Source organism: Marmota flaviventris, chromosome 15 (assembly GCF_047511675.1).
Source record: "Marmota flaviventris isolate mMarFla1 chromosome 15, mMarFla1.hap1, whole genome shotgun sequence".
Lineage (NCBI taxonomy): Eukaryota > Metazoa > Chordata > Mammalia > Rodentia > Sciuridae > Marmota > Marmota flaviventris.
This window is the reverse complement of record NC_092512.1, coordinates 74,814,513-74,831,040: the sequence shown is the minus strand read 5'-3', so window position 1 is coordinate 74,831,040 and position 16,528 is coordinate 74,814,513. Positions and strand designations below refer to the sequence as shown.

Below are 16,528 nucleotides of genomic sequence, written 5' to 3'. Positions count from 1 at the left end.
TTAATAAGTATAGTTGCAACTTCTCATATGACCATTAAGTATGAAGGAAAAAACATGACTTTCCCAATTAATGCAACTACTTCTAAAGAATAGATCTGTTTGCTCTAAATGCAATGATTCAGCTGTGGAGCGTAAATTGTTAATGTCTAATGAAAAACTCCCTGTATTCCTGTCAAGGAAGTTTTTGAGAAATTAAATTAAAATCTAGAGAAGAAAAATTAATGTTAAGAAGACAGATTAGTGCTTAGTACTGGGCAACTTGTTCTTATTCCTGTGCACAATGGTTTGTGCTCTTACTCTTGTTTGATTAAAATTAACAACAAGTCAACCACTTGCCGTAACCATGGCACCGGTTCCAGTCAGTAAGTCAAGAAAGAATAGTCAAGGTATAGGCCAATAGTTTGGGACATTTCTAACTATTATTAAAAGTTAACTAAGCAGAAACAGCTCAAAGCAAAACGCGAACTGAAAGTACAAATGCTTGCTTATGCATAAGCCAAGATACATTCTTCTATTCTAATTGTAGCTACGTAATATTTTGTTTCTTTGAATAATGATTCCTGTTTTGTAACCACAAAGTACTGTGAGCCTGCCAAAATGAAAAGTATATATGATCAGCTTCACAAGTAAAGATTGGGATCAACACCTTCACTTTGGTGTCTGTGTTGTTTCTCCACCCCTCTTTCGCCGACTCCTCACCATCCGTTCGTCTCCTGAGACCCCCTGTTGGAGCTGGTCTCCGACATGAACAACCAAAATTTCCACCAACTGAAGAATTGATTTAAAAAATGGACATACGTATAATGGAAAACTACTCAGTCTTAAAAAAGAAAGCTCTGCCACACAGTACAACATGGATGAACCTTGAGGACATTATGTTAAATGAAGTCAAGTCATTCACATCCAAAAATATTCCATGATTTCACTCCTTTGTAACATTTAAAGCAGTCAAACTCATACAAACAGAAAGTAAAATGGTGGCTGCCAGGGGTTAGGAGCAAGGAAAATAGGGAATTGGTGTTTAATGGGATAGTTTCAGTTTCATGAGTTGAAAAAGTTCTGGAGATCTGTTCCTTTGCAATTTGAATATGCTTAACACCACTAACTTTTTTTTTAAAGGCTCTGTTTTTTAGATTTAGATACTAAACTAATATATAGTAAAATATATATGTCTGGAAATAATATGTCTGGAATTTCCTTCAAAATAATCTGAGGGTTGTTTAGAAGAATGTGCAGAGTTATACACAAGGTCAGTATTAGTAGTTGACTACCCTTAAAGTGGAGTAAGTGGGTTCATTACACTATTTTCTCTACTTTGGGTGTTTATTTGAAAAAAAAAAATCAACCCAAGATTATCAAATTGGAAAATAAAACAATAGAAGTACTAGAAGAAATCAACAGAAGTACTAGTCAAGGAAATCTCACAGAATGTACGATGAAAAAAACTAAAAGAACATGTGGAAGAAAGGTAAGGGAGATATAGAATTTTTAGAAGGTCATGCAGTCAATAGGAGTCCCAGAAAGAGAAAATTGATAAATAAAGGGCAGGGCTAAAATAATGAGGTATCTTTTGTACATCAGATGATGTTATTTTACTCCTGATAGGAATATAAAGGGGCACAGTCATTTGAGGGAAACAGTTTGGTAATATAACTTAAAATTAAAAAGTCCCATATCCTATGACCAAAAACATTTGTTTAAACCATTCCAGAAAAACATTCATATGTGCAACACTTAGATGCTTGTTAAATGTTCTTAAATAATTCTTTTCATATCGGTCACTATATATATATACACACACACACACTCACAATGTAAGCCATGATTCAAAAATTTAACTTCCAGGAATACTTCCTATTGTTATAGTTGTACAGGTGAGAAAAGACATTGAAATAGTGCTTTTAATAGCAATGAAACTTGGTATGTCTTAAAGTCCATTAAAGAGGAAGCTGGTTATACAACAGAACAATTCATTGGAAGAATGAGAAACATCTCCCAGTTATAAAAAAATTTAAAGCATATATACAGAAGAATTATTATTCAGCCATAAAAAAATGAAATTCTTTGTTATTTGTGGTAACATAGATGAAACTGGAAGGTATTATATTAAATAAGTCAGGCACAGAAAGACAAACACTGTATGTTATCACTTGTTTGTGGAAGAAAGAAAGCTAATTTTAAACAAGGCAGTGGTGGAAATTTACAATCCCAGTTACTCAAGAGGCTGATGTAGGATTGCTTGAGTCCAGGAATTCAAGACAAGTCCTGACAACAGAGAGACCCCCATATACACACACAGATAAGCTCATTTAATAGTAGAGTAGAATAGAGGTCACTACAAGTTTGGAAGGATGGTGGGAGGTTGGATAACTAATACCAAAATAGTTACATAGGAAGAATGCTAATACTTCTAATACTTTTTTCCTTTTCCTAATACTTTACAGCACAGTAGAGTGATTACCGTTCACAACTTACTATATATTTTATAAAGTAAAAGAGGAATTCATAGGTTCCCAACACAAATGATAAATGTTTAAGGAGGTGAAAATGCTGATCATCCTGATTTAATCATTACATACTATATGCACAGATTGCATTATACTCATAATTACATGTAAGACTAAACAATCAAAAATTAATTTACAAAATACTTGCTTAGCATTGTTGAGTTTGTATTGTTTTTAAAAATATTGTATCATTTGTATTGTTTTAAAGAGATAGGTTTTTATACCTAAGTAGTAAACTAGAACACAGTATATTTTGGGAGGTGGGATTTTTTTAAATGAATGAAAAAAAATAACCATAATATGTAAATCAAAAATAAATGTTTAGAGAACAAAATGTAGGATTCAATTCTCTCATTATGAGAATTTAATTTGCTATGAAAGTGAAATATACTATTCTTAGATGAAAGAAATAAAGATTAATTTAGCTCCTTTTACTTTCAAAATATAAAACTTTGGCTTTACACGGTTCTCTAATAGAGATGGGCCTGCTTCGTCACTTCTATGTGAAGGAGAGTGTAGATAGAAAGACCATGTCATTGAGATTCAAATACATATCTCAAAATAAACTTACAATTTAACCCAATACCACTTGTCAGCTTGTACACTGGGTCCTATGGGAACCAAGGTCCAAGTACAAGAAATTCATGCCTTTAGAAAACTATGATTTAATTGTAAAATGTCTCCCAGAGACGAGATAGCATATATGCTTTTAATATAGATAACTATTAGTATCTTCATTTGGCACATAAAAACCAAGGCTTAAGTCATCAAATAACTTACACCCAAATAATTAAATTTGGAACAATCTGACTGCATAGCAGGGCTTTTCACGTTTGCATCTTCTTCCTATTCATTTTCCATCCAGAGCACACACAGATCTTCTGAGGACGTCAGATTAAGAAGTCTGATCCAGCAATGAACAGTCACGGTGGTTTTAGTTTCCATGGTAATTGCTAGGTCATATTTCTAAAACAAAAGCAAAGCAGTATTCTAAATCCTAATGTGACTGACTAGAGAGGTTCCCATTTTAAACCTTCCTTTAACTCCCCCTCCATACAAAAACCTGTAACGTTCTAAAACCCTGGGCATCCATGGAAAAATGAAATTATGCCATTTATAGTAAAATGGATAGAACTAGAGACCTTAATGACAAACAGAACATCAAAGACAAACAGAAGATCAAAGGTCATATGCTATCTCTCAAATGTGTAAACTATAGAGGAAAAAGAAAGGTGGAGGGGTCAAGGATCCCATGAAACCAAAGGGAGATCAGTAGAGAAAAGGGATCAGAAGTTGGGAAGCAAGAGGCAGGTGCTGGGGAATGATACTGGCTAAAGATTGTTAAATTGTGTGCATGTACCAGGATGTAACAACAAATCTCATCTTTACCATAATGCACCAATTAAATAAAAAATGAAACCAGATTTATATATAATGGGCATCATTACAATTGAACCCATCCTTCCTTTCTTATACTCCTAACCCCTGCAGGGATTGTTTCCAAGTATGCATTTTTAAATGTTTTGAGAAATTGGTAAACAGCAGTTCCCAACATTTTAAGTGGTGTATTTTAACTGACAGGATTCCAAAAGTATTACCTAAAGCTTTAATCCGACTCCTTCACCTATTTGTGAAGAAATTCAACTGCTAAAAACTCATAACTCCATAGAAGCTGTAAAACTGTTATCTTAGGATTCACTGAAATATTTTTCATTCTACTTTGGCTCTAAGTGGCTAAGTGTTTTCATGGAATTAAGATTTTTTAATCAGTTCTTAGGAGACTGAACAAATTTCATCACTTTCTATATTGCAATATACTGAACATTGTTAAAGCTGCTTCTGCTGGGCATGGTGGCACATGCCTTTAATCCCAGCTATTCAAGGATGAGGCAAGACACCAAAGTTAGAGAGCAGCCAATTTACTGAGTACCTGTCTTAAAAAATTACAAAAGGCCTGGGGGTATAGCTCACTGGTGTACTGCTTGCCTAACAGGCTCTAGGTTCAACCCCCAATACCAAGAAAAATATAACAAAGTCTCTATCTACTTGAGAACCTTCCATAACAAGGTATTTAAGTTTTTAAAATGACCTAACTGAGCTCTCTAGCACTCCATACTGCTTAAAATTGGGCTACCTATCTGTAGGTTTGATTCCTGGTCTTTGATTAATGAGAATCCTTTTTCACTTTTTCTAGAAGAGCTAACCAAGTTCAGGTTTTCTAATAAAACCAGGTCATTGCTTTCCTCAGGAACCTAACTACACCGTATCACATAACTTCCAGAAATAGTTATGGTTCAGTTTTGACTATTCCTCAAGCTGATAATTTGTTGAAATCCACTGAGTTATAGCTAATCTCAAAAAAAAAAAAAAAAATTATAGTTCAAATTCACATTTAAAAATATTGAATTTTGGGGCTGGGGATGTGGCTCAAGCGGTAGCACGCTTGCCTGGCATGCGAGCGGCCCGGGTTCGATCCTCAGCACCACATACAAAAACAAAGATGTTGTGTCCGCTGATAACTAAAAAATATTAAAATTCCCTTTCCCTCTTTAAAAAAAAAAATATTGAATTTTGGGGGGCTGGGATTGTGGCTCAGCGGTAGAGCACTCGCCTAGCACACACAGGGGGCCCTGGGTTCAATCCTTAGCACCATAAAAATAAATAAAACAAGGGTATTATGTCTGACTACAACTAAAAACAAATATTAAAAAAGTAAAAAATTGAATTTTTTAAGTCTAGTAACTTATGACATAGCTCCAGATTTATTTCACTTGAAACCCTAATAAGTCTGGTTTGAAAGATCTATTTAGACATGTCTACTTTTGAGCACAGTTGGATGTGCATAGGAATTTCAGCTTAAGGTTTGATTTGAATGTCACTGTTTAAAAAAAGCAAATCATTTCTTTTTTAAGGATATCCACTGATAAGCATAGATGCTGGAATCCAAAACATAACCAATATCGATTCCCAAACATTTTGAAAATTAAGTACCAACAAACCGGCAAAGCCAGGACTGTAAATTATTTCTTCATTTTCCCAATTTACTACCTGCCCACTATAGCTTTATATTAGAATCCCCCTAAAGCTTTTTCCTAGATTAAAGCACCCCATACCAATAAATCAGAATAGGGATTGATGCTGTGCATAAAATTTCCAACATGTAACCAAAGTTATGAGCCACCATGTTACATAGAACTGCACAATCAATACAGTTTTGTTTTCAGAAATCAATTTATTAAAACAGTTGACTTAGGCATCTGCAATGGTGACTTCGACTTCGACTCCTGGTTCAATACTGATGGAAGTAATCTGTTTAACAATCTCAGAAGGGCTGTGCAAGTCAATGAGTCGCTTGTGTATTCTCATCTGGAAACGATCCCATGTCTTGGAACCTTCACCACAAGGTGTTTTTCTTGTAGTGATCCTCAAAGTCTGCAACAAAAGACAAAACCAAGTGTTTTTTGCATATCCCTGAGATGTCTGGACAAATTAGTACTTGGAAGTAGAGTTGTGCATTTGAGAAGGCATTATTTCTTTACAGTGACAGGTTTCCAGATACCACTATTTAAAAATACAACTGTTTTTACCCCGCCCTTTACAGTCTGTGTCGATAAGGACCAGACTGTACCCCAAGACTGTCACTTCAAACACTAGACGCTACAAACCTAATTCCACCAGTTTTTATTTGAATCTGTGGATCCATAAACAACTACTTCCTGTTATTTATTTTACCTTCGTAGGCATGCGAACAGGTCCTTTCACTTTGAGATTCTTTTCCTTTGCGCCTCTGATCAAGTCAGCACACACTACAAGGAAATACATGCACCTCTCAGTTCATTAAAATCAATTAAAACCCGTTTAAGAAACTTCAATCTAAGTTGGCTCAGAATAGCGTATAAAAACTATCACCATAATTCAACACGGTAGGTATCTCCTCATCGCCAACGGTTTAAGGTACGAAAAGCAACGAATGTCGAACAGTAAACCAAATACATTGCTTTTCCTCCAAATGCCTCGCTCCCAAACGATTCAACCCACCTTTCTCGAGCGACTTCACGTTGCGGCTGGTAAGGGTAATTCTGATTCGATGAATCGCCACCTCTGGTTCCACGGGTGTCTTTCCGGTGTCTTTAAATGCCTGTTATCACACATACGAGATAAAAAACGAAAGAATAAGGAAAAAAAAAAAACACTCAAACCTCAGATTTTCTCCATTGTTTCACCAGTAACATCCCCGGATCCCACACCACAGCAGAAGCCCTATGCCGGCCAAGTGAGACCAGGCTTTCGCTGCCTCCTAGATCCCGGCAACCACTCCAGCATCCCACCGGCCCACGGCTGAGTCCCACTGCCGCCCAAAGCCGCGCTTCACGGTTCCTCGGCTCACCATGGTTGCGGCGCAGCTTCCTGACCGACTTGTTCCTCGGCAAGAGTGAACAGCGGTGAGTCAGGAGCAGAAGCGGGTAGAGGAATGCTCCTCCTCACCAACAACCGCGTCGCTCTCTAAAAGAACGTCGTGAGGCTCGGGTGGCGATTTTATAGACCACCTGCATCCGGGTTTCTCAAGCCCCGGAAGCGGAATAGATCCGCGCGCTGAAAAGGATACCGCGCGAGGCTGGGCTAGAGAACCCGTAGAGCTGGCGGGAAAAGTGCGCCTGCCGTCGCCCCCTGCTGTCCAGGAGGAGCCAAAGCCCCTCGAGGTTGGGTCCTGGCTCACATATCGACGCACGTCCTCTGGCCACCTGGCAGAAATGACGGGCGACGCTGAAACCTGAGAAACTACCTCTGGGGCGTTCTCCCTCGCCCCCGGCTAAAAGTGCAAACGACCCCTGCGGTTTCTGCAGTGCAAATTTTTGTTTCTGATACAAAGCCAACCAACTCACTGTTGTGTGAACTAGTAACTTTTCTGAGTTAGTAACTGACGCGGCGTTTAGAAAAATGAGTCTGACGAGTTAGATCTGTTACTTTGGGTGTGTGTGTAGGGGTGTATGGGGAGGGAACCCAGGGGCCCTCTGCCACTTGGTTGTAGCCACAACCCCCTTTTGAAGTTTTTATCTTGAGGCAGGGACCTCACCAAGTTTCCCAGGCTGGCCTTGAATTGGGGATCCTCCTGCCTCGGACTCCCAAGTGGCCAGGGTTTCAGACCTGAGACACCAAGCCCTGGCTGAGATGGGCTGAGATACAGGACAGAAGGAAGAGGAGATAAACTCATATTATTTTACAGGTGAAACTCCCAGCGAAAGGAAGTATTTGTTCAGACCCACCGAACAGGTGAGGGACACAGCACTGACCTCTCTCCCATCAGAGCTCTTTCTCCAAGTTTCCTCTTCTGATTCTTGTGGGTAAATTACATCTGAAACTTTCATCAAATAATAGCGTTGACTTACTTGCTTGGTGGTAAAATTAACCTGAATAATAACTCGGTTTTGTTTTGTTCGAGTCAAAAAAAAATACACACACACACACACACACACATTAGGGTTTGCTGCAACTTAACAATAAATTTAATGTTAAAATTTGCATACTTTCTAGTTCCAATATTTTTTAATGTAAACTATTAGCTGTAACTATTCTATTGGTAGAATGTGCCACTAAAAATCTGAAAACCTTAGTTTGGAAGCTATCTCTCACATCTTTAGGCTTTAACTTATTGATATGTTTATCTGCAACAAATAGACAAAAATGCGATTGCCTAGCTCCCTGGGATATGAAAAATCACCCCTATATTTACTACCAAAGTTGAATGTAGATCTTCAGAGAAGGTGTACAGTGACATTCATGTTTCATACAAACGTGAGCTACTTATTGAAGGAAAAAGTAGAATTAGCAGTAGCAAAAAATAAAAAGGTGCATAATTCCATCATTCTGAGATCACCACTGTTTACATCTGCAGATATATAAGTATCTTTTAAAAATGGGCCCCTGCCCTATGTACAGTTCAAGTCACATAATGTTTTATCAGAATAAATATACTTAGAGCAATATCTCTTTTCATGACAGTGTCATCATGAATTATATAGATGATTCTTTCATTTGTTGAACCAGTCGTCTATTTACAGACATTTTTCCATTTTTCTTTCTTATGAACAATACCATAAGGTACATGCTGGTAGATTAGGGTTTCTCAATATCAACCCAATTGACATTCTGAGGCGGATAGTTCCTTGTTTTGGGGGGCTGTCATGTGTATTGTAGGATGTTTAGCAACATCTCTGGCTCCTACCCACTAGCTATCACTAGATAACCCTTCCTTCCAGTTGTGAGAATCAAACATGTCTCTAGACATTGTCAAATGTCTCCTGTAAGACACAACTACTCTGCCCCATTGATCTGCAGTGTTATAGAGATCAATCTTTTAGCTCCTCGTTGGCATCACATAATTACTAGATATTCTTGTACACTGGATGACTTAATCAAAGAATAAGTTTTTAAATATTTAAGCTTAAATTAAGTAAGTTGCCCTCTGGGAAAATTGTACCCCAAAACATATTTCTCCCAGCAGTATAAAAATTCAATAAATTAAATATTTATTTGATTTTAACTTTAGAAATATTCCTAAGACCATTATGAAACATATACTTTCAATCTCTCTCTCTCTGTAGCTCTTCTTTACTAATCTTATAAAACCTGTATACTGCAGGGTGGGTCTGTAGATGGCCACCTACTGGTATTTTGCTGCAATGACAGTGTCATCCTACACTTTTTTTTTTTTTTACAGCCATAGAAATGATTTCATTCATGGTTAGATTTATGAATGAATTAACAAAGGCAAGTTGTCACATGAATGTGGATCAGTCTGTTTAGACATTATATTATTCTGAATTTTGGATATAAATATAATTTTTCAATGTTTGAATTTCTTCAGTCTGAAATTTAAGATTAAAAGTGGGTGCAAGTTTGAAACTTTCTCTCGTGATTGCCCATTTTGTATTGGTCAGGGAATGGACAACGGAGGTGATTTCTCATGGTTTCCTAGGATGAAACGTGAGGACTGAGAACACTACTCATCCTGTGATAGCCAGCACTGTCAGAAGTATTCTTCAGTCACTCGATCTTCATATAGACACCCGGAGACAAGTACTGTTATTCATACACGATTCATGAAATGAAGCTAAATAATCTGTCCAAGGTCCCAGGAAAAGCCAGTGTTTGAATCCATGCTGTCTCTTTTTTTAGGCTCCGCAGTCAACCCATGTGCTGCACTCTCAGATATTTTAGGGCCCATCTTTATTAATAGTGGCATTACATCTGAGACAAGTAAAATCCTATTATATTAACCAACATGTCCTAAAGGACTTTATGTATTTCACTATACAGTACTCCCCACTTACCTGGAGGGGATATGTTTCAAGACCCGCCCCCCCAGTGGTTGCCTGAAACCTCAGATAGCATAGAAGCCTATATATATTATGCCTTTTCCTATACATACAGATATACCTATGAAGAAGTTTAATCTATAAATTAGGCACAGTAAGTGAATAACAGCAAGGCTAATAGTAAAATATGATAATTATAATTAGAAACTGCATCAAAAGTTTGTGAATGTGGTTCCTCCCCCAAATATCTTTACTGTACTGTTCTTGCCCTTCTTCTTGTGATGATGTAAGATGATACAACGCTGATGTGATGAGATGAAGTGAGCTGAATGAAGTAGGCATAGTATTAGGTCACTGATGCCCTTTGGATGACACATTGGGAGAAGTGTTAGGTGATCCTGGCTAATTTTCCACTTAATATTTTTGGATTTTTTTTTGTCATTACTGACAATGGATAACTGAAAAGCAAAACTGCAGATAAAGAAACCACTATAGTTGAAATCAGAGATTACTGAATTATTAAGTGCCCCCATTATGAGGTAGTTTGCCCATTTTTTTTTAACTCACTCATTCTTTTGTTTGAAGTTCCATGAATAACCAAGGCCAGTTAACTCTATTTGCTTCTAAAAATCATTTTACTAAAGTAAACAATGAAAAAAAGAATGAGGGACACAGTAAGATCTTTTTTCAAGCATGAATCATCTGGAACACGGGTTAGGTTGACAATTTTTAGTCATAATTAACCACAGAGCTCACAGAATTCTCTGGGGGTGGGAGTTGAATGTCTTCTCTAGGCACCCTAGTTCCTCTTCTTCCCTCTCTTGTTCTTCCTCTCTGGCCTGCATACATCTGAAAGTCATCCGTCTACCTCTACTACACAGTGTGGGTTCCTAGCTCTAAGATGACTTTCAGAAGATTTCTATTGCCACGCTTTTGTGATCCTGATCTCATGCAGAGGAGCTAGAGATATTCATATCTCTCAGTCACTCTAACTAGGCTTGTGTTTTTCATGTTGTATAGAATGAATACCACATTTTAGAAATCATGTCCACCACTTGCTTTTCTTTATGAGAAGATTGAATCTGTGGCCCTCCTCATACACTGATTCTGCCACTTGCTCTTGTGTGGTAGATAGGTTCAAGCATGGCCACAATGATCCCACCTCCTGTTATTTCAGGCCTTGTGTAATTCTCTCTATATGGGAGCTTGTGACTTGCTTTCAAATACTAGAATTTGGCAAAAGTGCTGGAATGTCACTTCCATGAATAGAATGAATCAGTTTTTGACTTGTCTTGCTAGCAAATTCCTCCCTAGCAACCTGCCCTAGGAAGCTGCCCTAGGAAAAGTAGGAATTTCCTACTTAAAAGTGAAAGAGTGAAGGCTTTTCCCTTCAAGATCAGAAACAAGATAAAGGTGTCTGCTCTTGGCACTTCTATTCAACATTGTACTGGAGGTTCTAATCAGGGCAATTAGGCAAGAAAACCAAACCAAAGAGATCAAGATTGTAAAGGAAGAAATAATACTATTTCTAGTTTGTACATAAGATTATTTTCATGTATGGAAAATCCTAAAAAAAATACACTAAAAACATCTATTAGAACTGACAAATGAGTTCAGTAAGGTAATAGGACACAAAAATCAATTGTAGTTCTATACACAAGCAATGAACATTCTAAAAATAAAATTAAGACAACTACATTTATAATAGCATCAAAAAGAATAAAATAGTGAAGTAAATTTCACAAAAGGAGTCCAAAACTTATACTCTGAAAACTACAAATCATTGTTGAGGGAAATTAAAGAAGACATAAATAAATGAAAATACATCCTATGTTTAGGGATTGGAAGACTCAATATTGTTAAGATGATAATGCTACAAATTAACCTACAGATTCAATGCAATCCCTATCAAAATCCCAGAGTTGACTTTGCAGAAATTATCAGGTGATCCTAAACCTCATATGGAAATTATTAAATAATCTTGAAAAAAGCAAAACAATTGAAGGACTAACAGTTCCTGACTTAAAAACTCTTTAGAAAGTTAAGCAATCCAGTGTAATCATGTCATTAGGACTGATGTATAACTAGATGGGTGGTATAAAATTGAGAGTCTGGAAATAAACCCTCACATTTATAGTCACTTGGTTTTTAAGATGGATGCCAAGACAATAAGGGGATGAGGGAATAGTTTTTCTACATGATGCTGGAACAACATGCAAAAGAATCAAGTTGGACCCCTACCTCACACCATAAGAAAACCAATTCAAAATGGACCTACCACCTCAATGAAGGACTTAAACTGTAGAAGAAAACATAAATTTTTGTGACCATAGATTTTCCAATGTTTTTTTAAATAAGACACCAAAAACATGAGCAACAAAAGGAAAAAACATATATATTGGATAACATCAGAATTAAACACTTCTGTTTAGCAGTGGACACTCAGAAAGTGGAAAGACAACCCACAGAATAGGAGAAAATACTTGAAAATCATATCTTATCAGGGACCTATATATAGAATATATAAAGAACTCTGGCAGTTTGATGAAAACAAATGATCCAATTTAAAAATAGCCTAAGAATCTGAGTAGAAATTTCTTTAAGGAAAACATAAAAATGCCTAATATGCACATGAATAGATGTTCAACATTATTAACTATGAAAATGAAAATTAAAACCAAAATGAGATATCACTCTATACTCACCAAGATGGCTACATAAAACTCAAAAGACAGATAATCTGACAGTGTTAGCAAGGATGTGGAGAAACTGAGAACCCTCATACAGTGCTGGTTGAAATGTAAGACAGTACAGATATTTGTGAAAGCAATTTTTTCAGTTTCTCAAATGCTAAAATAGAATTACTGTATGACCCAGGAATTCCACTCCAAGGTATATACCCTAGAGCAATGAAAACATGTCTACAAAAATCTTAGAGTATCTGAGTGTTCATAGCAGGATTATTCATAATGGCCAAAAGATGGAAACAACTTAAATATCCATCAACTGATGAATAGGTAAATAAAATGTGGTGTATTTATACAGTGGAAATAAAATGAAGTTAAGTACTAATGCATGTCACAACAGAGTCTAAGCTTGAAAACATTAAGCTAAGTGAAATATGACAGTTAAAAAAGACTATAAATTATATGATTCCATTTATATGAAATGTCAAGACTAGGCAATTCTATAGAGACAAAAGTAGTTAGTGATTGCTTAAGGGCTGGTGGGAGGAATGCAAGTGGAGTGACTAGTACAGGGAATTTGGGGTGGGGTAATGAAAACATCCTAACATTGATTGTGATGATGGCTGTACAACTCTGTGGATACACTGGATGCCACTGAATTGCATACTTTGAATAGGTGAATGGCATGTATGTGAATCATATAAAGCTATTATTTAAAAACAAGAAAAACAAAAGTAAATTGAGCACCGATTTTATAAAGTGGAAGCAGCCAAGGAATATTTATATGAAATGTTTTAAGAGAGTATTGGAGAAGTTTGAAGTTTGAAGTGGAGACAACTCTCAAAAACCTTTTCTTTAAATAAGAACAATTTAATTTTTTTTTGTTTTTGCTTTTTATACCTTTATTTTATTTATTTATATGCAGTGTTGAGATTAGAACCCAGTGCCTCACACATGCTAGGCAAGCACCCTACCACTGAGTCCCAGCCCCATAGCCTTTTATTTTTGACTTCTAATTATAATAAAAATGTAGCATAAAAGTTATCATCTTAACCATTTTTGAGTGTGCAGTTTAGTAGTGTTAAATATATTTGTATTGTTGCAAAACAGACATCCAGAAATTTTTATCTTGCAAATGTGAAACTCTATACCATTAAATAATAATTCCCCTTTCCTCCCAGCCCCTATTAACCCACATCCTAATTATGAGTTCAGCTACTTTGGATACCTCCCATAAGTAGATTCATCCCTTTGTGACTGGCTTATTTCACTTAACATAATGTTCTCGAGTTTCATTTATGTTGTAACATGTGACAGAATTTTCTTTCTTTTAAAAGTAGAATAGTATTCCATTGGATACCACACTTGCTTATTCATTCATTCCTTGATGGACATTTTGATTGCTTGTTCTGGGAGTTTTATAGTTTTTGTTCTTATGCTTAAGTGTTTGATCTGTTTTGAGGGGTCTTTTTGTTTGCTTGCTTTTTGTTTTTGTATACGGTATAAGATAAGGGTCCAACTTCAGTCTTTTGTGTATATAGATATTCAGTTTTCCTGACATTATTTGTTAAGAATACTCTGCTTTCCATGAGATGGTCTTGGTTCCCTTGCTGAAAATAATTTGAACATATATGATGAGATTTGTTTCTGAGCACTCTATTCCACATTTTGCTTATTCATTCATCCTTTAAAGGGCATTTTGATTGCTTTTACCTCTTGGCTATTGTGAATAGGGCTGTGATGAACATAGGAGTGCAAATATCTCCTCAAGACCCTGCCTTCAATTCTTTTGGCCACATATCCAGCAGTGAGATTGCTTGATCGTGTGATAATATTATTTTTAATTTTGTGAAACTGCTATTCTGTTTTTCATAGTGACTCACCATTTTACATTCTCATAACAGTGCAAAAGTTCCAATTTTTCCAAGTCCTTGCCGACACTTGTTACTCATTTATTTATTTACTTTGCTCATTTATTTATTTACTTGCTGTATTAGTAATTGAACCCAGGGCCTTGCACATGCTAATCAAGCACTATACCACTGAGCTTAGTACCACTGTACCATCCTAACCTTGTTTTTATTTTCATAGTGATTATCTTAATTGGTGTGAAGTGATATCTCACTGTGGTTTTGATTTGTGTTTCTCTGATGATCTGTAATGTTGAGAATCTTTTCATACGCTTGTTGACTGTATATCTTCTTAAGGGAAATGTTTCTACAAGTCCTTTGCTCATTTTAAAATCAGCCTACTTATTGTTGAGTTCTAGGAGTTTTATATCTATCATCTATCTAAATATAGAAACAGACATATGGAGATACTCATGTAGATAAATTATGGGTGTCTTCTTATAAGAGGTATGATATGTAAATATATGCCTTAGGTTGTCTTTCACTATCTTCATTCTGTCCTTTGATACACAAAAATTTTTAAGTGCAATGTTAGTCCATTCATTCATTTTTGCTTTTGTTGTGTTGCTTTTGGTGTTGATATCCAAGAAATCATTGCCAAATCCCATGTCATAAAGTGTTCACCCTTTATTTTCTTCTAGGAGTTTTAGAGTTTAAGGTCTTATTGTTGGAACTTTAATCCATTTTGAGTTAATTTTTTTATGTGATTCATCTTTTCACATGGGATGTACAGTGAGCCCAACAACATTTGTTGAATGAGTCTTTTCCTTGTTTGAAGATAACATGACCATGTGCATAAAGGTACCCCTATGTCCCACCTCTGTATTCTGTTCCATTGGTCTTCTTGTCTGTTTTTATGCCAGTTCCACACTGTTTTGATTAAGGTGGCTTTGTAATATATTTTAAAATCAGGAACTGTGAGTTCTCCAACTTAACTCTTTCAAAATTGTTTTGGTTCTTCAGGATTTCTTGAGATTTCATATGAATTTTCAAATAAAATTTTCCATTTCTGCAAAAAAATGTCACTAGAATTTTGATAGGGATTACACTGAATCTGTAGATTTCTTTGAGCAGTATGGATATCCTTACAATATTAAGTCTTCATATCTATAAACACAGAATATCTTTCCATTTATTAATACCTGTTTTATCATCTTTCATCAGTGTTTTCTTGTGGTATAAAGTCTTTCACTTCCTTGTTTAGTTTATTCCTAAGCATTTTATTCTTTTTTGATGTTATTATAAATGAAATTGTTTTCATAATTTTCTTTCAGATTGTTCAATATTAGTGTATACAGACACAAGTAATTTTGTGGCCATTTATTTTTTACCTAGGTGTTTATATGATAAAGATTTATAGAAATCAGAAAACAAGTTTAAAAAATGAAAAGAGATATTCACAGTTCCTCAAATAATTTCAAACAAACAAAACTTTGTTTTCATTCCTCTCTCTCTCTCTCTCTCTCTCTCTCTCTCCCTCTCTTTTCTCCCCCTTTTCCTTTTGTGGTGCAGGGATGGAACCCAGGGACCTTGTGCATATTAGGTAAGTGCTCTACCTGTTCTCAGCCCTCTCTGGATGTTTAAAGAAAAATTTATTGAATTTCAAATTGTAATCACACTGAATAGATGATTCTGTACTCTGCCCCATTCATTTAGCATTGTAAAGTAGCCATTTCTATGCTATCATAATCATCATAACATTTTGAATCGATTGTTCTAATTGATTTAATATTTTGGGGCATTTTTCTTTTCTTTTTTTTCCAGAATAAACAGCTCTTGGTGACTGTTTCATCAATTAAAACGTTTACTGGGTAGTGTTTCACAGGATGGATATTCAGAAGCATAATTACTGAGTCAGTGAACATAAACATTTTTCAGGTTCTTGACAGACTGCCAGACTGCAGTTCTTTCCCAAAAGTTGTAGTAATCTACATTGTTACTAACCATGTATGGAAGATCCAGCTTTACTACACCTTAATTAGCATCAAGAATTTTGTGCATGTATTTGTGTTTTTCAAGAGCCCCTTATTTTTAATGTGCAAGTTTTCAAGTACTTTTGGGATGACATCTTCCTGTTTTCCATGTTTGTCTCCTAAATGCATTTTCCT

The 16,528-nt window shown here is 35.9% G+C and overlaps 1 protein-coding gene and 1 non-coding gene across 2 annotated transcripts; both read right to left on the bottom strand.

Annotated features, from left to right (window-relative positions):
- Nucleotides 1-5,719: 5,719 nt before the first annotated feature.
- Nucleotides 5,720-7,037, bottom strand: Rps20 (ribosomal protein S20). Its single transcript, XM_027932821.3, has 4 exons — nt 6,895-7,037; nt 6,546-6,645; nt 6,240-6,313; nt 5,720-5,939 (listed from the first exon to the last, which is right to left on the bottom strand). The coding sequence occupies exons 1-4, from the start codon at nt 6,895-6,897 to the stop codon at nt 5,757-5,759; spliced, it is 360 nt and encodes a 119-aa protein (XP_027788622.1). The 5' UTR covers nt 6,898-7,037; the 3' UTR covers nt 5,720-5,756.
- On the bottom strand, nt 6,384-6,451 carry LOC114090717 (small nucleolar RNA U54). The gene has a single exon (XR_003582408.1). It is a non-coding gene; the product is annotated as a small nucleolar RNA U54 (small nucleolar RNA).
- Nucleotides 7,038-16,528: the final 9,491 nt, after the last annotated feature.